This window comes from Bos grunniens, chromosome 17 (genome assembly GCF_055505025.1).
Source record: "Bos grunniens cultivar Pamir isolate PY7600 chromosome 17, Bosgru_T2T1.0, whole genome shotgun sequence".
NCBI classification, from domain to species: domain Eukaryota; kingdom Metazoa; phylum Chordata; class Mammalia; order Artiodactyla; family Bovidae; genus Bos; species Bos grunniens.
In genome coordinates, this window is record NC_141181.1 from 16,390,340 (window position 1) to 16,414,235 (window position 23,896).

The 23,896-nt window shown below is 41.7% G+C and overlaps 1 protein-coding gene across 4 annotated transcripts in view; it reads right to left on the reverse strand.

Annotated features, from left to right (window-relative positions):
- The window catches only part of IL15 (interleukin 15), a 96,655-nt gene extending 73,440 nt beyond the window's left edge, over positions 1–23,215 (reverse strand). The window contains exon 1 of one of the 4 annotated variants that reach the window (XM_086346597.1): positions 20,316–21,330. Coding sequence is in view for 1 of the 4 variants with exons in the window: in XM_086346595.1 (XP_086202721.1) it covers positions 20,824–21,469 (646 nt within the window). In the remaining 3 variants the exon portion in view is untranslated. Of the gene's footprint in view, positions 1–20,315 lie in introns of all 4 variants that reach the window. The other 3 variants (XM_086346599.1, XM_086346598.1, XM_086346595.1) reach the window with 3 other exon arrangements.
- Between the last annotated feature and the right edge of the window lie 681 nt (positions 23,216–23,896).

Here is a 23,896-nt window from a genome sequence, read left to right on the forward strand (position 1 = left end):
CTGGATCATTTGCAGGGATGTGGACAGACCTAGAGACTATCATACAGAGTGAAGTAAGTCAGAAAGAGAAAAATAAATATTTTATTTATTAAGTACAATAAATATTATTTATTAATAAGTATTATTAATACTTATATATGAACTCTAGAAAATGTTACAGATGATTTTATTAGAGACACAGACATGAGATCATTAAATATTCTTATTTAATAGCTACTAAAACTACTACTATGAATAGACTGCTATTCCTTTACTCTTTCTAAACTTTGCTTTCCATTTTTCTCTGCTTTTTACTTCTTCCAAGCTCCTCAGCTTTTCTCCCAAGAAAATAGGCTATCAGTTCAGTTGTGTCCAACTCTTTGTGACCCCATGGACTGCAGCATGCCAGGCTTCCCTGTCCATCATCAACTCCTGGAGCTATAGACATCATCAAATATTCAGTGTGCCTCCATGGGACTGAAATACTCAGGTCCTTCTATGGGATTACATATTTGTTAGAGTCTTTAAGAGTTTGACCCTTTCTACTGGGTGTACTTGTACAAGATGCCCAAGATGGCTGCATTTTTGTAGTTTAAAATGTTAGATTTTTTTTTTAGAGCTTTTTTGTTTGTTATCACAGAGGATTATAAAAAGGTAAATGTAGGAGGCTGCTTCTTGCACCACAGCTATCCCTAAGTAACAGAGGCTGCACTATTAACTTCAGTGAGCAAAGGAAACTAAAAAGTTTTATAGAATATAGTTTTATAGAATATAGCTACGGGATGGAAAATTATCTTCATTCAGCTATAGGACATAGCCTTCTAAGCAAACAGCATTAAAAGTATCACAACCATGTGCTTGGATCACAAACATCCATCTTTGTAGAAATAAAACCTCTCTCTTTGGACTTATGTAAATAATGGTGATGGTCACTATCTTTTCTCTTACTGGACTCCATGCAGATTAGCATCCTTCTATTCTTTTCATCATTAGAACATTATGAACATTGCTCTTATCATTAGAACACGGATCTTTCCATCATAACTGCCAGAGAGCAGGGCACCAACAGCAAAAGACTGCGAAGGATACTTGGGAAACAAGGTATCGGAAGAGCACAGAGCCATGGAATTGTTAAATCCAGTAAAAAGTCTTCAGAAGAATTGATGCTTCTGAACTGTGGTGCTGGAGATAACTCTTGAGAGTTCCTTGGGCAGCAAGGAGATCCAACCAGTTCATCCAAAAGGAAATCAACCCTGAATATTCATTGGAAGGACTGATACTGAAGCTGAAGCTCCAATACCTTTGCCACCTGATGCAAAGAGACGACTCATTGGAAAAGACCCTGATGCTAGGAAAGATTGAAGGCAAAAGGAGAAAGGGGCAGCAGAGGATGAGATGGTTAGATAGCATCACTGATTCAATGGGCATGAAACTGAGTAAACTCCAGGAGACAGTGAAGGACAGGGAAGCCTGGCATGCTGCAGTCCAGGGTGTCGCAAAGAGTTGGACATAACTTAGCAACTGAGCAACAACGGCAACAGAGTATCTTCAACCTGAAGGGTGCCCCACCCAACGCATTTGGAGAACCATATCAAGAGCCAAGGGCTTTGTCTTTCAGCTGATAATACTAAGCTAACAAAGATATCAATTTAAGAAATATAATCTTGCATGGAACAATATTAGTAGGAATTCCATAAAAGAGTGACAAAAACTGGAAAAATGTATGCCAAAAAAAAAAGAAAAGAAAAATGTATGCCAGATGGGGAAAGCCTAGTGGAAGAACTAAGAATTTAAACAAGAATTTTAAAAAATAATAAGCACCATGCAGCGTGTACCTGTCAATCTCAATCTCCCAATTTATCCCTCACCTGCCCCCAGAATGCATCTTTTTTTTTTAATTGGGGTATAGTTGCTTTGTACACACTACTATAGATAAAATAAATAACTATTAGAACCTACTGTTTTGTACAAGGAACTCTAGGTAATACTCTATAATGACCCAAATGGGAAAATAATATAAAAAGATTGAATATATGTATATATGTATAACTGATTCATTTGGCTGTACAGCTGAAACTAACACAACATTATAAATCAACTATACTGCAACAATTTTTTAAAATAATAAATACTGGAGCAGTAAGAAGGATTTTGGAAACATGAGTCAAGAGGAAGAAATTGTGAAGAAATAAATGGGTATAATAAATATTTTTAAAGTAAGTGATAAAGTAAGGAATTAGCCAAATAGCTTGAATGCAGGATGAAAACCACGGTAGACTGGAAGAATGAGCTACACAGTTACATCAGGCATTGTCCTCAGAGGCATTTGGGGCTAACAATTACATAAGGAAAAGGAAGGAAGAGTCAAATGACATGGAAGATGAAAGCAGAAATTTCAACTTCTGTCCACTTGTGGTCTGCAAACCAAAAAAAAGGACAGAAATGAGAATACAATAATCAAGATGTTGCTAAAATTGCAAATATAAGACCTCAAAATAAAGACGATAATAGAGTAGCAAAGAAGTTAAATTAAAAACTCAGAGTCAGGAATATTTTAGTGCATTCAAGAATATTCAGGCCAAGGTTCTCCTTGGAAACATTCATTACAGCGAAAGCAGACAGAAGTCAGACAGACATCAGGCTTCTTGAAAGAAACACCAGATGCAAGAAGATAATAGAGTCCCCACACTGTTGAAGAAAAATAGCCTTGCACCTAAAATCAAATATCCAGGGAAACCGTTATTTAAATGTGCAGACAAAATGACTATATCCACAGGCATATGAGACCTCTGAAAAATTCACCCTTCATTTATCATTTGTGAAATAATTTTGGGAGGAAGCAAGAAGATAGAGGAAACAAAGATAAGTAAAGAAGAGTCTGTGTGTGTGTGCATCCAAAGTGTCTCAGCTGTGTCCGACTCAGACGGTATAGCCCTCCAGGCTCCTCTGTCCTTGGGACTCCCCAGGAGAGAAGACTCAAGTTGGTTGCCATGTCCTTTTCCAGGGGATCTTCCCGACCCAGGGATCAAGCCTGTATCTTTTATGTCTCCTGCATTGGCAGGTGGGTTCTTTACCACGAGCACCACCTGGGAAGCCCCTTAAGAGTCTATTAATATTTAAATAAGCAAAACATAGAAAGCACTTAAAATACTACTTAGCACATAGTGAGTACTCCATGAAAATGCGTTGTTACTATTATTTTGGTCTTCAGTTGCTGATTAAAATAGTTGCATTGAAATCTCTAAAAAGTAAAGAAAATGCTTTTTAAAGTTCTATATGTGTGATGTTTACTAGAGATTTTTTAGTGGATATCATTAATCCATTCATGTATTTATTTGGATGACCCCATCGAATATTATCAAGCTCTATTTAAGATAAAATAGATAACTAATGAGAACCTACTGTATAGCTTATTTCAGTTCAGTTCAGTTCAGTCACTCAATCATGTCCAACTCTTTGTGAGTTGGAGACAGGCCTCCCTGTCTGTCACCAACTCCCGGAGTTTACTCAAACTCTAGTCCATTGAGTCAGTGATGCCATCCAACCATCTCATCCTGTCCCCCTTCTCCTCCCGCCTTCAATGTTTCCCCGTATCAGGGTCTTTACCAATGAGTCAGTTCTTTGCATCAGGTGGCCAAAGTATTGGAGTTTCAGCTTCAGCATCAGTCCTTCCAATGAATATTCAGGACCGATTACCTTTAGGATGGACTGGTTGGATCTCCTTGCAAGAGTTCAACATCACAGTTCAAAAGCGTCAATGCTTCAGCACTCAGCTTTCTTTATAGTCCAACTCTCATATACATATATGACCACTGGAAAAACAATAGCTTTGACTAGATGGACCTTTGTGGGCAAAGTAATGTCTCTGCTTTTTAATATGCTGGCTAGGTTGGTCATAGTTTTTCTTCCGAGGAGCAAGAGTCTTTTAATTTCATGGCTGCAGTCACCTTCTGTGGTGATTCTGGAGCCCAAAATAAGTCTGTCATTGTTTCCACTGTTTCCCCATCTAGCTGCCAGGAAGGGATGGGACCAGATGACATGACCTTAGTTTTCTGAATGTTGAGCCTTAAGCCAGCTTTTTCACTCTCCTCTTTCACTTTCGAGACTCTTTTAATTCTTCACTTTCTGCCATAAGAGTGGTGTCATCTGCATATCTGAGGTTATTGATATTTCTCCCGGCAATCTTGATTCCAGCTTGTGCTTCACCCAGCCCAGCATTTCTCATGATGTACTCTGGAGATAAGTTAAATAAGCAGGGTGACAATATATAGCCTTAACATACTCTTTCAAGATTTGGAACCAATCTGTTGTTCCATGTCCAATTCTAACTGGTGCTTCCTGACCTGCATACAGATTTCTCAGGAGGCAGGTAAGGTGGGCAGGTATTTCTATCTCCTTCAGAATTTTTCACAGTTTGTTGTGATCCACACAGTCAAAGGCTTTTGGATAGTCAATAAAGCAGAAGTAGATGTTTTTCTAGAACTCTCTTGCTTTTTCCATGATCCAACAGATGTTGGCAATTTCATCTCTGGTTCCTCTGCTTTTTCTAAATACAGCTTGAACATCTGGAAGTTCACAGTTTACATACTGTTGAAGTCTGGCTTGGAGAATTTTGAGCATTACTTTGCTAGGGTGTGAGACGAGTGCAATTGTGTGGTAGTTTGAGCATTCTTTGGCATTGCCTTTCTTTGGGATTGGAATGAAAACTGACCTTTTCCAGTCCTGTGGCCACTGCTGAGTTTTCCAAATTTGCTGGCATATTAAGTGCAGCACTTTCACAGCATCATCTTTCAGGATTTGGAAGAGCTCAACTGGAATTCCATCACCTCCACTAGCTTTGTTCATAGAGATGCTTTCTAAGGCCCACTTGACTTCACACTCCAGGATGTCTGGTTCTAGGTTCGTGATTACACCATCGTGATTATCTGGGTCATGAAGATCTTTTTTGTACAGTTCTGTGTATTCTTGCCACCTCATCTTAGTATCTTCTGCTTCTGTTAGGTCCCTACCATTTCTATCCTTTATGGTGGCCACCTTTGCATGAAATGTTCCCTTGGTATCTCTAATTTTCTTGAAGAGATCTCTAGACTTTCCCATTCCATTGTTTTCCTCTATTTCTTTGCATTGAATTGATCACTGAGGAAGGCTTTCTTATTTCTCCTTGCTATTCTTTGGAACTGAACTCTGCATTCAAATGGGTATATCTTTCCTTTTCTCCTTTGCCTTTTGCTTCTCTTCTTTTCATAGCTATTCGTAAAGCCTCCTCAGACAACCATTTCGCCTTTTTGCATTTCTTTTTCTTGGGGATGGTCTTGATCCCTGCCTCCTGTACAATGTCATGAACCTCCCCCCATAGTTGTTCAGGCACTCCGTCTCTCATATCTAATCCCTTGAATCTATTTCTCACTTCCACTTATAATCGTAAGGGACTTATTTAGGTCATATCTGTATGGTCAAGTGGTTTTACCTACTTTCTTCAATTTAAGTCTGAATTTAGCAATAAGGAGTTCATGATCTGAGCCACAGTCAGCTCCCAATCTTGTTTTTGCTGACTGTATAGAGCTTCTCCATCTTTGGCTGCAAAGAATATAATCAATCCAATTTTGGTATTGACCATCTGGTGATGCCCATGTGTTGAGTCTTCTCTTGTTTTGTTGGAAAAGTGTGTTTGCTATGACTAGTGCATTCTCTTGGCAAAACTCTATTAGCCTTTGTCCTGCTTCATTCTGTACTCCAAGGCCAAATTTGCCTGTTATGCCAGGTATTTCTTGATTTCCTCCTTTTGCATTCCAGTCCCCTAAAATGAAAAGGACACCTTTTTTTGGTGTTAGTTCTAGAATATCTTGTAGGTCTTCATAGAGCCATTCAACTTCAGCTTCTTCAGCATTACTGGTTGGGGCATAGACTTGGATTACTGTGATATTGAATGGTTTGCCTTGGAAATGAACAGAGATCAATCTGTCATTTTTGAGATTGCATCAAGTACTGCATTTCAGACTTTTGTTGACTATGATGGCTACTCCATTTCTTCTAAGGGATTCTTGCCCACAGTAGTAGATATAATGGTCATCTGAGTTAAATTCACCCATTCCAGTCCATTTTAGTTCGCTGATTTCCTAAAATGTTGATGTTCACTCTTGCCATCTCCTGTTTGACCACTTCCAATGTGCCTTGCTTCATGAACCTAACATTCCAGGTTCCTATGCAATGTTGTTCTTTACAGCATTGGACTTTACTTCCATCACCAGTCACATCCACAACTGAGTGTTGTTTTTGCTTTGGATCCATCTCTTTATTCTTTCTGGAGTTATTTCTCCACTGATCTGCAGTAGCATATTGGGCACCTACAGACCTGGCGAGTTCATCTTTCAATGTCCTATCTTTTTTGCCTTTTCATATAGTTCATGGGGTTCTCAAGGCAAGAATACTGAGGTGGTTTGCCATTCCCTTTTCCAGTGGACCACGTTTTGTCAGAACTCTCCACAATGACCAGTCTATCTTGGGTGGCCCTACACATCATGGCTCATGGTTTCACTGAGTTAGACAGGCTGTGGTCCATGTGATCAGATTGATTCGTTTCCTGTGCCTGTGGTTTTCAGTCCGTCTGCTCTGTGATTATTGTTTGTTATGTTAGCTAACATTCTATTTAGTGTTGAAAAATGCTATTGATTTTCCATTGTTCTTCTGCCTGGCAATCTTACTGAACTTGCCAACTACTTGTAGTAGTTTGTTAATATTCAGAACTTTCATTTATAAACAATGATAATTTTATCTCCTCCCATTTAATCTTTATATCTCATATTAGTTTTTACACTGAGGCAGCACCAACTAGGTGAACAGTGCATGCTCTGGAGAGAGATCTGGGTTAAAAGTCTAATTCCATCTCACTGTGGAGCCTGGCCCAGTCACCTAAATTCTTGCGGCTTCAGTTGCATCACCGGAAAAGTGGTGAAGATGTAAACACCTTAAGGAGCTTGGGAGGGTTACACGAGTGGAAGTGCTTCGCATGTGGCTGACAATAAACGCTAACCACAGCCCTGTTTCTGCATACACCAGGGACTAGTCCAAGGAACCCCATGGATACTAGTCTTATATAAAGTGATGGCATATTGGCCTATAACCTATACACATCTTCTTGTATACTTCGAAGTGTGTTAGTTGCTCAGGTGTGCCTGACTCTTGGCAAGCCCATGGCCTGCAGCCCACCAGGCTCCTCTGTCCATGGGATTCTCCAGGCCAGGACACCAGAGTGGGTTGCCATTTCCTTCTCCTTTGAACCATCTATAAATTACTTGTAATACCTAACTAAATATGAATGTTATGTAAATAGTTGCCAATGAGCCAAAAATTCAAGTTGCTTCATGGAACCTTCTAGAATTTTTTTTTTTTAGTATTTTCGATCTGCAGTTGGTTGATCCTGAGGTTATGGCACCCAACAAATAGAGCAGGCCAACTGTTCTGAAATATTTATTACATGAAATTAAGAATGGGAGATACCTAACCCAATCTTGGAGTCTTAGGGGAAATAGTCCCAGAGAAAACAATATCAAAATGAGACACCTGGACCAGGTAAGTGAGTCAGGACAAAGAGGTGAGGAAGAGATGTTGGTTGAAGTATTCTCAATGAGGGATGTGCATGTCTGTGCATTTAGCAATGAAAGAAAATATGGATTGTTCAGAGAATGGACAGTGTGTCCTGGGTAACTTGGCTCTTCATATACAAATATTCATTGCTCCACTAGATAACAAGTTCCTAAAAGTCATCATGTTTGGTTCATGTGTTTATCTCTCACAGCACTTGATAGACACCCAAGCACAGAGAAGGTATTCAATAAATCATAAATATCTGCTATTGTTTGGGAGAGTTTCTGGTCTGTTGTTATCCTACCTGATTCAAAACCATCCCTACAAGCCAATGCTTTATGAACTACAGAGGCTGAGGAATGTGTCTTAAATTGAGAGGTCAAAGTATAGAAGAGAACTATATCAATATTAAATCTAATATGCCAACATAAAACCACATGTCTGAAGTTTTAGAGGTCCTTCACAAAACAAAACGAGAATCTTTATTTCTAGAAGTAAAGTTTAAAATATGAAATATAGATTTAAAAAAAGTCACATTTAGAATTACTGCAAATTTTAAAGTGACAAATAGTATTGCTATGACTGCACACTTGTTCTCTTGGCCTCCCAGGGAAAGAAGCATCAAATAAATTAAGTATTAATGCTACTACTATTTTTACAAAAGCTTTCTCATCTTTTTTGTACTATTGAATATTTTTTTCCCAAAATACTTAGCCAATATTGTTGAATTAAGAAAACCAAAGAATTTCTATTTGAAGGAATTTAGAAAATAGGGTGTGGCTTGCTTCTACTTCCTTTCACTTAGTGAAGCATTTACTTTGTAATTGATTAAAATTATCCTCTCAGATAATAAAACTGGAAAAAGAAATATTAAACAACCCTATTTTTTTCAGTCAATTCTAAAAACCATCACACTAATCTAAGAAGCTCACCTGTATTATCTAAAAATGAACGTAAAGATTCTATCTGTAGTTTGGCCCAAATTAGACTCTCAGAAAATTCTATCTCCCTTCTTGATCCTGACAATAAAAGCATGTGCTGGGACATTCTAAGAGCTATGTGATCACTCATGATTTATTTCCAGTCAAACTCCTTTTCTCAGAACCTCGTATTATTACCTGACCCCTCAGCAATATGTGAAAGATTACTGACAACAATAATAACATTATTCAAGTTTTACCATGTACCAGGCAAGTGCCTGGCACATGAGGACACAGTGTTTTCCAAACTTTAGCCCTTCCAACTCCATCATGATTCTTGTCATCCTTTGCACCACCGGTATCATTTATCTGAGGAGATGGGTAATAAGAACATGAGTCAATATAGAAAATACTGCAGATACTTAGAGAAGCATCCATCAGTGGAGAGAGCACAAAACAGGATGTGATCAATGTTTCCAGTTGGCTAGAGAGGAGGTAAGCCAATGTAGGAGACATAAAAGACTCAGGCTTAATCCCTGCATCCGGAAGATCCCCTGAAGCAACCCATTCTTGCCTGGAGAATTTTACAGACAGAGGAGCCTGACGAGCTGCAGTTCACAGAGTCACATAGAGTTGGACATGACTGAGGCGACTTAGAATCCATGTACAGAGAGCAGGTAAACTTGAGGTTTTGTCAAGAGAACTACATTAGAAGAAGTAACTCATAGAACACATGGGTGGTTTCCAGAGGTAGAGACAAAATGTGTGCAGGGTGTCAAAAGGCATAAATTTTTAGTTAGAATATAAGTCACGGGGTTGTAATGTGCAGAATGGTAACTATAAGACAATTGTGCCCTGCTCGTCTGTTTCAATCGTGTCCAACTTTTTGCAACTCTATGAGACTGTAGCCCGCCAGGATCCTCTGTCCATGGCATTCTCCAGGCAGGAATACTGGAGTGGGTTTGCCATGTCCGTCTCCAAGAGATCTTCCTTACCCAGGGATAGAACTCATGTCTCCTGTGTCTCCTGCACTGCAGGCAGATTCTTTATCACTGAGCCACTGGGGAAATCCCTGGGTAACAATATTATAGTGCATAACTGAAAGTTGATAAGAGAATAAATCTTAAAAGTTCTCATGATAAGAAGAAAAAATGATAACTCTCTGTGGTGACAGACATTAACTGAACTTATGGTGGTGATCATTTTGCCATATAAACAAAAGTCAAATCATTATGTCAGACACCTGAAACTCATAGAATTTACATGTCAATTATACTTCAATTAGAAAAAGAAAAGATTTGTGTGTAAGAATAGGCCTATGGGGGTATGGAATCCATCACAACAGAAGCAGACAGTGTGGATATGATATGCAAGCAAGGGTTAGAAGATGTGAAAAGCCTAACATTCTTTTTTGAAGACCTGGAAATTGGCCAACCCTTTCTTGAAAATCCTTTCTGAGCATTTCCTTTTCTGGAGTGGCCAGCTCAGTAATGGGCCTCTGGTCTTCTCTACTTACATTTGCCTCCTGGAGAAATACTCACACAATTGGCTTCAGTCAGTAATTCCTGACAGTGAACTCATAAATCAACATCTCTTGGACTAATAGCCCACCCAGTCTTTAGTGCAGTACTTCTAATGAGTCACCGGACATTTTTGGCTTTCTTTTCCACTTTTTCCTCAATCTTGAGGTTTCCAAAATGAAACTCATCCATTTCCCTGACTTCCCCTCACATTTTAGCCACAATCCATATCGGTTCCTACAGGGTTTACTTTTCCTGACTCCCAAGATTAAAATCTGAAAGTCGTCAGGATCCTCCCTGCACTTTGAACCTCCAACTGAATCAAAGCCAGTCAAGGGCTTCGAAGAGTGTCTGGCCCATAGTAGGCACTCAAAATTATTACAAATAAATTCTATGAACAAATAAAACATATGAATAAATTAGACCTTCCTTGACAGAGCTCTTGTTTTATTCCCCATTACTTTGAACATATCGTATTCTTTGGCATTCATTCAGCAAATATTTATGAGGCACAACCATTTGCCAGGCACTAACAGATGATGGGGATATGCCAATGAACAAAATAATGAAAATGCTCTCCTGTAGCTCATGTACAAATGGGGAAAGGTGGGAATTAACAAACATGACTGAATAAAACATCATCCCTTATCTGAAAATCTTACATTGAAAAGACTCTAAGAACTGAAGGTTTTGCTTAATTTGTTGGTTAACAAAACATGGGCTGGCATAAAACTACTTAGATCTGTATCTGTTTCACTTTTGAGTAGCTTTCCTGAATAAGCTTACTATATACCATAGTTGTCACATGATATATAGCAAAGGCATTATGTCACTATATTAGTCTGTTCTTCTAGGATTGCCATTGCAGAATACCATAGATGGGGTGGGTCACACAACAGAAATTTATTTTCTCATAGTTCTGGAGGCTGGAAGTACAAGATCAAGGTGCCGGAATGGTTGGTTTCTGGTGAGGTCTTGCTTCCTGGCTTGTAGGCAGCCCCCTTCTCACTAGGTCTGAACACACCCTTTCCTCTGTACATGTGGACTCCTAGGGTCTCTTCCTCATCTTATAAAGACAGAAGTTCTAGTCCATTAGGGCCCCGCCCTTTTGACCTCACTTACCCTGAATTACTCCTGAAAGCACTGTCTCCAAATGTCGTCACACTGGAGGCTGAACTTCTATATGTGGATTTGGTGGGGAGAGGGAGAGACACAACTCAGTCTATCACAATTACCTTTCCAAAAGCTGAAAAAAATCTGAATTCCAAAGACATCTGACCCTAAGTGTTTTGGATAAGGTAGCAGAAACCTGGTGGTATGTCGGGTAGTTATGGGTGTCTGGAGAAATGTTTGAGCTGAGAGAGAGTGTACGTGGAAATGCAACAGGAAGTACACCAGTCAGGGAAAGCCTCCCAGCAAGGCGGGTATTTGAGCCAAGCCCCGCATGAGGTAAGGGAGTGGGCCACACCTGAAAGGAAGCATTCTAGGCAGAAGAATAGCAAGTTCAAAGACCCGGAGACAAGAACAGCGCAGTACACACAATGAATGGAAACAAATACCATATATCAATGCATATATATGGAATCTAGAAAGATGGGACCGATGAACCTATTTGCAAGGCAGCAATGGAGACACAATAGAAAACGGACTTGTGGACACGGGAGGGGAAGGAGAGGGTGGGACGAATGGAGAGCGTAGCGTGGAAACATACACATTACCATACTTGCTGTAAGACTCAGGAAGCTCAAACTGGGGCTCTGTGACAAACTAGAGGGGTGGGATGGGGTGAGAGATGGGAATGAGGTTCAAGAGGGAGGGGACATATGCATACTTATGGCTGATTCATGTTGATAGATGGCAGAAACCAAGACAATGTTGTAAAGCAATTATCCTTCCATTGAAAATACATGATTTTTAAAAAGAAAGGTTGTCAGAGTTACCAAAGCCTTGAGCTAAAAGAGGAGGAGGAGATGAGGTAACAGAGGGACAAATCACTGAGGGCCTTACTGACTACTATAATAGAATTTGGCTTTTACTGAAGTCAAATGAGAAGGCAACGGAGAGTTCTGAATAGAGGAGCGGCATGACTGGATCAAGGCTTTAACAGGATCACAGCGTGTGGCAGATGATCTCCAAGACAGTGGCCACTAAGCAACATCTTCCTTCTAGGAACAAGCATAACATACAGCCCAGCAGGAGGCTGAGTCTATGTCCTCTCTTCTTGAATCGAGATGGCCTCCAGACTTGCTTTTCCTGATAAAATGAGACAAACTGGACAGTCTGGGAATTTCAGACCTAGGCTTTCCGAGCCTTGGCAGTTTCCACTTCCTCTTTTATAGAAGCTGGGTACTGCGTGACGAGTCTGACAACCCTGAGACCACTATGTTGCGAATGAGTCCAATCTAGTCACGTAGAAAAAGTGAAGTGGAGAAGAACAAAGGAAACCAGGCAACAGGCAGAACCGAGGCCCCACACATGACCCAATTTCTTGTACAATCTCAGACAATCCTGGACCTTTGGAGTCATAACAACTGAGATCACAGACATTCTGACATAGAGACAAGCCATTGCCGTGGGGTCCTGTCCAAATTTCTACACTTGGAGCTTCAAACATATAAAATAATTTTTATCTTACCCTACTAAATTTGGGGGTAGTTAAATACATAGTAATTAATAACTGACTGAAATTGATATGAGCTCAGGTGAGGAGTAGACACCTGAGGAGTATGTAGCCAGGATGCTCACTGTTAGTGAGCCTAAAAGGGTATGATGAAATCATTATTAGAGGCTGGAGAGAAGGTGATTCCATGCTGCATAACCGCCTGCAATAGTATGAACAAAAGAAAATGGGCCTAATAAAAACTTGTGGACATGGCTAAGAAAATTTCTGAATGTGATAATCGGCTTTACTCTGTGACCTAGGATTAATTACAGGAAGAGAAAGAGGAACTAAAATGTTCAAGTTGTATTTAGAGGAAATCATTCAAACTAGGACTTGTTAGGTTGGAAAACAAAAATTACTGTCCTTCTTGCCTCTCGAGGCAACACAAGATTCTCAAAGAAGCAGTCTTAGGACAAAGATCAAATCCAGGGTCTATTAGTACAGTGTCCCCTGAGGTTAAATATTAAATCAAGCATGTGGCTGGAAGATGTCTCATTAAGACCTAGAAGAGATTTAAGGTGGCACCTCATAGACCCTGTCCAGGAGGAAAAGCAGTTTCCTAAGACCTTGAAGGTTTTCCCTACAGCATTCTGACTCACAGTCAAGGTCAGCTGCAGCCTGTCTCAAGAGTTTTCTGGGTATGTCTTTTCCAATGGACCGATCCTTAATAGACAAATGGGAAGCCTCCAAGGTTTATAAGAAAAATGTACCCTCCATAAAAGCACCACCGGCTAAACAAAAAGAAGGACAGAGAAAGTCTCTAGATCCCTAAAATCTCTAAAGAAATGGCATGCTCAACCGCTAATAAGAACTATTTCTTATGGAAAAGGAAGAAAGAAAGGAGGTGCCTTTAATTTCATAGCCAGTCCAGTGCTAGACTGTAGACACCAGGTGCTAGATCCACCTGGGTGTGTGGCAGGAAGATGAGGAAATCTTCCTGGGTGCGTCACTCCCGGCAGCCTTAGAGGAGCTGCATGTAGCCCAAATCTCGGAATCATGACAAATAACATGATATTGCTTTTTTAAGCCACAACATACTGCAGTGGTTTTCATCTGTTTGTAGATAAGAAAAACGTAAGTAAAAACAGATAACTGAAACTTTGGCGGGGCCGAAGGGAGGGACAAGCGTTGCAAAAGAGGGACCCATTCTTGCCACTGTATCTCGAGACAGGATAATAGGGACCTGGACTCGGCAGACGTGGGATCTGTTTTGAAGGCACAGCTAAGTGATTCAGCACAATAAATGGCAGGGTGTGAAGGGGAAGAAAGGAATACTCCATGGTTAATAGGTTGATTGGTGATCTGTGCAATTACAAGAATGGACTTGTCATGGGTGTAGCAATTTTGGGGGTAAAGTCAGGAATCCAGGTCTTTACCATCTGGTGGCTCAAACAGCAAAGAACCCGCCTGCAATGCAGGAGATTCGGGTTCAATCCCTGGGTGGGGAAGATCCCCTGGAGAAGGGCACGGCAGCCTATTCCAGTATTCTTGCCTGGGAAATCCCATGGACAGAGGAGCCTGGCGGGCTACAGTCCATGGGGTCCCAAATAGTTGGACACAACTGGGTGACTTTCACTTCACAAGAATCCAATGAGCACTAGATATCTGATTGGGGGTGGTGAAGGGACTTTTATGTATAACTGGAATTCAGAGAGGGGTCATGACTAACACATACACTGATGAGTCATCATTTAGGAAGGTATTGAAAGCCAAGAGACTAAGATCACCAAGGGAGTGAGCATAGACAGAGAAAAGGCCATGAACTGAGCCCTCAGATGCCTATATTCAGAGGTTAAGAAAGTGAGTTCCTGGTACCTTTGACAAGTGCATTTTTCACAGGATGGTGGGGATGACCATCTCGCTGGGTCAAGAGAGGATGAGAAAGATACACTGGATATGGACCAGAGTTGTTCTATCAAGGTTGTCCTATAAAACGGGGACAGAAAAACCAGGTGGTAGCTGGAGAGAAACATGAGATCAAGAGAGTCTTTCTGGTTTCCCTTTTTAATGGGAAAAATTATAGCAAAGCTGCATGGTGAAGGAAAGACTCACTAAAGACAGAAGAAAAACTGATGACAAATTTTAAAAAAAGAATTGCTAGCATTAGCTCAGCTTCCCAGGTGGTACTAGTAACAATGAACCTGCCTGCCAATGCAGGAGATGCAGGAGACCTGGGTTGGGAAGACCCCATGGAGAAGAACATGGCAACTCACTCCAGCATTCTTGTCTGGAGAATCCCACAGACAGAGGAACCTGGCGAGCTACAGTCTAAAGGATCCCAAAGAGTTGGACGTGACTGAAGCGACTTAGCAGGCAGAATGACACAGGCAGGTCCTTGAGAAGATGATAGGAACAAGAGCATATCCCTGAATGGACTTCTGGCTGGTTTCCTTAGCTCCAATTCTTTCTTTTCTTCAGTAAAGCCTATCCTACACTAATTTTCCTAAAATACTGCCTATATGATAATGTTCCAGCAAAGTGTTTTGCTGAGTTGCTTGTTTCCTACCTGTTTTGCATATGCCTCTGCCCAGCTGTTAAACTGTTCAGTGATCACTGAGGTCAATAGAAGTCACCTACGTGTCCAACCCCTGGCTGGGGACATGGGACACACTGTCCTGTCTTTACTCAGAATATAAGTGTAGAGACACTTAATAAGATGAATTCACAGAAAGAAACGCTATTACAGGGGAATGTTCGTGTGCCTGCTAAGTTGCTTCAATTATGTTAAACTCTTTGCGACCCTATAGCCTGTAGCCTGCCAGGCTCTGCTTTCCATGGAATTCTCCAGGCAAGAACACTGGAGTAGGTTGCCATGCCCTCCTTTAGGGGATCTTCCTGACCCATGGAGTAAATCTGCATCTCTTATGTCTGTTGCACTGGCAGGCAGGTTCTTTATACCAGTGCCACCTGGGAAGCCCATAGAGGAATGTAGACAGCACCAAATACATTCATAGGAGGAAAAGAATAATTTTTCCTGGGCAGTAGAAACGGGCAGCCTAAGTTAGAGAGGGTGGGCTTTGTGAGCAGGACACTTGGCTGACAAGGAGTGATGAGGCATATGTATGGCAAGTGTGTCTGGAGCACAGAAGAGGTGACTGGAAATGAAGCTACAAAGGCTGTCTAAGCCTGACTAGAACCTACTCTTCAGTCCTATCATTGGGAAGACTCTATTGCAGCCAGATTCCCTCTTTTATTGTCTGCCCCACAAGGCACACTCACGCATGTGTGTGGACACACACACACACTTGCTTTGAAGCACAGTGAGCCCTGGCAGTCCGGAAACCATGGGAAGGGGCTGTTGGGGAAAAGGCTGAACTAGATCAGAGCTCGTCAGGGAACCTCCATGACTTTCCAAGGTCTGAACGACCACAGAGAGTTCTAAAGAAATGAATTTCCAGATCCACTACTTCCATAGGAGCCCCTTTTTATGAATGGTATGCCTGAAATGACCCTGAAGCAAGCAGATTTCTAGCAAGTTCTCTTTTCCCTCTTCCTCTTTCATAACGATGCTTTTCCCATTTTACAAAAGAAAGGTGGACCTCGCCCCCACTCAGAATCCTACTTCGTGCCTTGCCTGTCCAGGGTGTCAAACATAGGGGAAAGGGGCAAAATTGCTATTAGAGACACTTTTTTAAGTCAAAGCAGTGGAGCCTGGAGGGCTGCAGTCCATGGGGTCGCTAAGAGTTGGACACGACTAAGCGCCTTCACTTTCATTTTTCACTTTCATGCGTTGGAGAAGGACATGGCAACCCACTCCAGTGTTCTTGACTGGAGAATCCCAGGGACGGCGGAGCCTGGTGGGCTGCCGTCTATGGGTTGCAGGGGGTAGGACACGACTGAAGCGACTTAGTGGCAGCAGCAGCAGCAATAATTACTTATTAAAAGTGAATGGGTTATTTTGGTTAGTTGTGTACTAATAACTATGCTTAAAATAACATAAATAATAATTTTCACAATATAAATATTAATATTTATTTTAAAATGAAATCTCGAAGTATATGCTTCTTTTTGGTGCTGAGGTGTATTTCTGTGTGTGCTTAATTGCATCGGACTCTGCAGCTCCATGAATTGTAGGGTGCAAGGCTCCTCTGTCCATGCAGTTTTCCATGGAAACTATGTCTCCTGCATTGGCAGGCGAATTCTTTACCACTGTGCCATCTGGGAAGCTCGCGGAGGGGTAAGGAGAGCAAACAAGTTGGAAAAATATATGGCTAAATATCTAACTAAAATGTTCAATTAGAAAATAATTTGAAAATGTTAGCAGTCAGTGCTAAAAGTGTGCAAATGATACAGATGATGCTTGAATAATGCAGGGTTGGGGCTTCAACACTCCGCTCTATGAAGAGTCTGCTGTAACCTACAGCAAGCCCTGGGTACCGAGGTTCCTTGGTGTCCATAGTTCTGCTTCACAGAGTCAACCAGCCATGGATACCCTAGCACTGTGGTATTTACTGTCCAAAAAAGTCTCATATAAGTAGATCTCACAGTTTAAACTGCTGTCATTCAAGGGCCAATGTACTTCCTCTCCCAAAGTTGTGTCAGAAGGCATATGAGCAGAAGAGCCGGTAAGGAGACTTCAGTGGTGCAGGTTTCATTGCCTATGTCACTGGGCTGGTATGTCACAAAGATCATTAGAATCCCCACCCCCAACCTTACAGTCATCATATTTTCCTCTTCTGGGATCATTTTCAGTTTCAGTTCCTTTACTTAACCAAACACTTTCTGTCACTCTCCTTCAGCATTTGGAAAAGACACGACTTAGAACATGGCCACCTAATCGGCATTCTGACTTTTTTTAATTCATTTTCATGTGGTCCATATACAGTCCTCTGCTCTTCCAAAAAATGACCTGCCGTGCACCATTAGATTTTCAGTGGGGTAAAACACTGGAAAATATATGTGTATACATACTGTACCTCCAGATATAGAATATGTACAAATACTACCATTGGATTGAGCTGAGGTCAGAGCATTTTATTTCCTATTTCTGATTCTAATACTGAATAACTTAAAAAAAGGGTAACATTCCCCAACATGCAGCAAGTTAGTAAATAGTAACACATACAAAGTTGACTGCAGTTATTTTAATAAAATTCACCATTAATTAGGAGTAAATACTACTAGCAAAACTCACAAATGTTCTCTCAACTTTCCTATGGGATGTTTCTACCCAATCCATAAAATAGGATACCAGCCAGCATATAAACAATGTTCAACTCAATAGTCTCACACAATAATCTGTAATCACTGGATCAAGAAATATAAGAGCTAATATTGAGCTAAAGAAAGAAGCTGGCTTCTTGCCAACCCTCAGACCATAAATATCTTCTGAAAAGGAGACTTCCCATACAGTTGACCACACCCACCTCCCCTGTGTTATGTGTCTTCTGAAGACTCCCTCAATCCCAGCCTTTCACTTGGATGAATGCAAGATACAGACATACATCAATCCACATTTGCCTACCATTTGTCAAGCTCTATCAGCAAAAACTAGGTGAAATGGACAAATGTTTTCATTCAGGAACCATAAAAAGATTTTCTTCAAGGACCAAACTCATATAGATATCCATGTGATGTGACTACTATTTGCTCCTAAATGTAATCTTTAAATATATAATTAATAATGTTAGAATGAAAGTACCATATAAGTGATACTATAAAACCAGTGTTCCATCATTATCTCACACTACCTTGCAATGAAATTATGGCTGTCACTATCAAATTGTGAGAAATATTTCTATGGAAATAATAGCCTTCATAAATACTGGTGTTCTTAAATCTCGACCACTTTCTCACTCTGTGACTTTGGGAAAGTTATTTAATTACTCTATGGTTCAGTTTCTCCAGTTATAAAATACAGTCCCTACTACCACAAAAGTTTATTATGATATTTAAAAAAAAAAACTACACACATATTTAGAACAATGTCTGGGACATAATAAGAAGTCATCAAGTGTTAGCTATGATTCATATTATTTCCGATAGTTCAAGTTGTGGACCTGAAATAGGACTCTCTGCATTATCACTCTCTTCACTATCACTAACTAACCTGCAAAGGAACTGTTACATAATGAATAGAACTTAGTATACTCAATGGGAGACAGGAAGAAAGGGCAGTTTTGTAAGTTTTTAATGTTTTTCAAACTGTTTTGTGTTCAAGATCCATTTAAAAAGATCATTAGAGTTATGGCTATTTTCCTCAGAAAAAGTCCCTTTATTCACAGCCTTCCCGAAGTCCAGGTTTGATAAAACCTGAGATGGAGACCCTTCTAGGATTTAAATTTTTCAATTATCAAACTTTAGACCACTGCTTTCCCCCTTCCTCCAAAGAAATTTATAAACATGTATTTCACTGACAAACATTATGTCCTGAGATACAGCTGTTGACATTTACATATTAATTTCATGGATTAAAACAAAAAGCATCAAATTGTTTTTCTTAAACCCACCTAGTAAGCTGTAGGAAAATTCCTAATTCCAGAAACTGTAGCTTTAAATCAGGTTCTGGAGTTTCCATTCCAAATCAGCAGAGAATGGTGAACATTCTGCCTACCAGAAGTCCAGGCCAGCACCCAACCTAACCCCTCTGTCACCCTGTCCTAGAGCAGACAATCCTGCTGGAAAGGCCATTCTGAGTATGATCAAAACTCTGAGAGGAGAAAACCGAGGAAGAAATACAAGGATGTGCCTTTTCGGCCTACCAGAACAAACCTTCACAGTCTTCTAGACTTCTTAACTTTATTAAGCAAAATTTTAATTTTTTTCACACTTTTTTAACTCTAAAATGGCTATTGCTTTGTCATCAGTCCTTTCCTTTCTATATCTTTATGTTTCTCTCTTTGTACCTGCTCCCTCTTTAGCTATCATGCCCTCTGCACTGCTTTCCAATAAAATGGCAGGAGTTTAATGTATCTTGTACCTTGATGCATTATCATAGAACATCCACCTCTGCAGAGTAGGATGCTGTAACCACCTAGATCTCATCTGTTTATTCAGTCAAGTCAACTAAGCCGCTTTAAACACACTGACAAAATGAGAATGCCTATCAGTTACAAGGAGATGCCATCACCAGTGTCATAACATCAGACGGTAGTTTTTAAAAACATAATGGGAATCGCTAGTGACAACCACTTTACTTCCAGTTTTGAAACTTCTGATTCACCCTATTTAAGAACCTATTTTAAGCATCATTTAAAAATTAACCCTGCTTTACGTATACTTCGACGTTAAGAAACTTTTAAACGCATAGAAAATCAAGTTAAATTCAATACATTATAAGCTACGTTCAAATACATTGTATATGCTTGCAACATCTCAACAACACTTGGAAAAATTAACTGCATTTTCATTTAAAGCCCCTTTGAATAAGCAGTTCACAGCAGTACAAGTCTCCTGCATTTCTTTGAAGTTTCTAGCACGGATTTTCCGGAAATAATATAAAGCCAGGCCTGACTATCAAAAGGTAGCCATTCTATAAATTCCTCTTCCAAGGCAGATAAGTGTCCTGATCAAAAAAGAGGAGGGCAATTTGACTGACAAACACAGAGTCAGACGTGCAAGCTCACACAGGAGTTGGCACCGGTTGGCGAGTTGGCAACGGTCGGTGGGAGGTTTGGGAGGAGGGAGGGAAGAAGCGGGGAACTGCAGTACCTTACTTGAACTTTCTGAGCTGGATGAGGTGCAGAACTCAGTGCTCTGTGCGGTAGGATTTCCCTTTCTCCGAACCCCGCAGCTCGGCCGGGCGCGCTTCCCTTGCTCTCCGCCTCCCGGCGCGGAGTAGGTGGAGCGCACAGCACCCCGCGACGCGGAAAGAGCGGAGCGCACCGCGGGGCCGCGGGGGACCCGCGCGGGAGCCGCAAGTGGACTAGCAGTCTGTGCTCGGCTGGAAGCGGAGGATGGCGTGGAGAGCCCGCGACAGGAATAAAGGGTCAGAAGGGGAAAAACCTCTGCGCCTAGCGCCACCGAAAACCGAAGTCGCGGTCAAGTGTTTCCCCCGTAAGAGGGCGGGGCGGCCCGGCTGGCAGCTAGTCGGCGGGGAGACGGGTGGGTCCGGCCAGTGCTGGGAGGGGACCGAGACGAAGGCTTTCGGGGAAAATTCCCTTGCCCTTTCCAGCCACCAGCACCTCCCCTCCCGAAGCGGAGAAGCCAAGCTCTGTACCTCCATCGACTCCGGGCTGCAGGGTCAGGGGCGGCAGGCAGTGCAGCGGGGCGGGCGCGGTCACCCGGCTCCCCTCCCGGGCGTCGGGCCTCTGCGGCCACAAACAAATCAGCTGGGGTTTCCCTGGGCGCCTGGAACCCAAGGAGTCCCAACCCCCAACGAAAAGAAAAGTGAAAGAGAAGAGAGCGAGGAGGAACGGCCAAGATAAACACCCCCAGCGCAGGCTGGGGGAGGGGTGGGTGGCAGCAGCTCTTTGCCGGGTGCCCCAGGTGTCTTGGCTCCACGCCCCCTGGGAGGTGTCCTCCAGTGCCAAGCCCAGGGGCGCAGAACCTGGAGGGCAGGGGGGAGGAAGGCAGGCTAGGCGCTCCTGCCCCGCCTCCTGGGACGCTGGCCGTGGCCTTGGCCTATCCCTCCCTCTTGGGACACATGCAGGGAAGGAGCGAGAAGGTGACCCGAAGTCCATCTGCCGCATCCACGGGCCCATGGGACGCGAGGCTGTCTGAGCTGCGACTGAGACCTGGGTGCGGCGCAGGTCCAAGGCGTCTGCAGGAGAGGGAAAACGTGTTGGGTCGGGATGGGCGGCCGCCTCAGACCTTGACCCTCCCCGTAGGTAGACTGGAAGCTGAAGTTCTACTAAAGAAACCATGGAAGGAAGACATCTGGGCGACTACTTTGTCCAAGGCAGTTGGCACGGAGGGTGAATGAACTTGAAGGGAGCCTGTCTGCCGGCCACTTTCCCAGTCTAGTGCATAGTCCAGTGTGACATATTACAATAGGACCTTGTGAAATGTTGTTATTGTAGGGTGTTACTGCTGAAAGAACCAAGTTCCTTGAGGCTAAGGTATTCTAATGCCTTAAAGCCTGCAGAAGAGGTTTCAGTTTTTTGGAGGCACTTTGGAGAATCTTGCACACGTTGTGAATCACTGAAAATCCCTAAGGGAAGGGTGCTTCCCCAAATTTTTCAGAGTTATGTCATAGGAAAAATAAGGCTCCCCAGAGCTTGGTAAAGCATTTAACTAACTTTCTTTTGCATCACATAAACATGTTAAAAATAAAATAGAAACATATTAGAAGTGATTTAAATATTAAATGTACCTAAAGTTCCATATAAAATCACTTCACTTTTTATGAAAAGTTTGAGCTCTAGGTAGTCACTGTCAACAAAATGAGATGAAAATGTAAATACTCTTTTACAACCATTCAAAATTTTACCATAGTTGGAAATTATATTTAAAGAAATAAAGCAGTTATTCTTTTCTGTTTTAAGACAATGTAATACTGATTTTTCCTATGATAATGCCAGTGATTTAAAATCCAATCAGACTTGTCCATGGCAAAGCTAAGTCCCCTACATACAAACTTTCAAGTTGTAAACTTTCAAAGATGCAAATGTGCATTCACACATCCAATCATATGAGTTAGTTCATTTGTCTGGCATACATTGTCATGTATGTGCATTGTCTACAAGTGACTGTGCTTTTGTGCACTTTACTGTACAGCACTGTATAGAGTATAGTAGCTCAGTATATTTCAAGCTCAGAATCTCCGGAAGCAAGGTAAAAGTAACAGTGATGTAGTTGGTACTGATACATGGTACTGTACTTTTCAAGGTTCTGTACTATAAGATTTAAAATGTTTATTTTTTGCATGTGTTATGTACTATTTGAGTGAAAAGTGTTATAAACCTATTATGGTACAGTACTATATAACTGACTGTGTTAGTTGGGCACCTAGGCTAACTTTGTTGGACTTAAGGAATGTGCTCTCGGAATTCAACTCCGAGATTTTTGTATGCAGGGGACTAACGATACACTGAAACTCTGATTTGCAGAACAAACATGCATCCTGAGATCAGGTGTGTACAAGATTGGTTTCTGTTACAATAGACATAGCAGCCCTAAAGGCAAAGCATGTGTATATGTGAATATGGAAATTAATGACAGAGAAGTGGATCTGTGTCTGCTCATCGACTTGAACTGCTTCAGTCTTTCTTGGCTCCTGCAAGATGAACCCCCATACCTCCTTCAGCGCCCCTACAGATGTTGTGTGATCTGCAGCTGATGGCTGAAGCAGTTGTCCAGATAGTAAGGCCCCTCTTTGGCTTCACTCAGCAACAACTAGCAGAAGTAAATATCACCGCCACCAGAGGTCAGGTCATTACATGCTGCACTTGGCTGCCTAAGAGCACTTTAAAAAAGTTACTCTTAGCTGGAGCTCACTAGCCTGGTGGCTCTGGCTGACCCCAGGGCTGAGAGACATCAGTGTCTGACAACACACTTTTAATACGTGGCCGTCATGAATTTTCTGAGCTACTGGAGAAGTTTTCATGGTGCTGTGAAACTGATGGGAATTTTCTTCATGTAGCCAAACTGTAAAATAAAATCAGTATAAATGGTCTCTGGATGTTGATTGAGCTTCTAATACATGTATAAACTCTAGAACAAGATGGACTGAATGAAATATGAAGCATTTAGTCAGGAGATAAAATACACAAATGACAAGAAAGTTGAGGAACGGAATATTTCCTGCCCTATGGCTCAGTGGTAAAGAATCTGCCTGCCAATGCAGGAGACACATGGTAAGCAGGTTGATCCCTGGGTCAGGAAGGACCCCTGGAGTAGGAAATGGCAACCTACTCCAGTATTCTTGCCTGGAAAATTCCAGAGACTGAGAAACCTGGCATCTACAGTCAATGGGGTTGTAAAGAGTCGGACACAACTGAGCACACACACATGTGACGTCATCAGTGAACAAAGATGTCACAATCATCAGCGATTGCAACCCTCCAGTGCGAGCTGGTGAACCCTAAGGGCACTCAGGAAGGAGAAGAATACCTTCGAGCTAGCAGCCATGGGACTACAGCCACTCCCTATGGTGAGCCCTGAGGAAAGGAAGCTCAGGATATGAAAAACACTGGAAACTGGCCCCAGATAGCTGAGATGCAAAAGAAAGGAATGATTTCCGTGAGCTTAGACTCTTGCATCTTCCCATACATAGAAAGCTCTAAGTTCCTTAACTTGGGATATCTGGTTTTCTTTAATTAACAGCAATCATATGACGTTCAGACTACCTG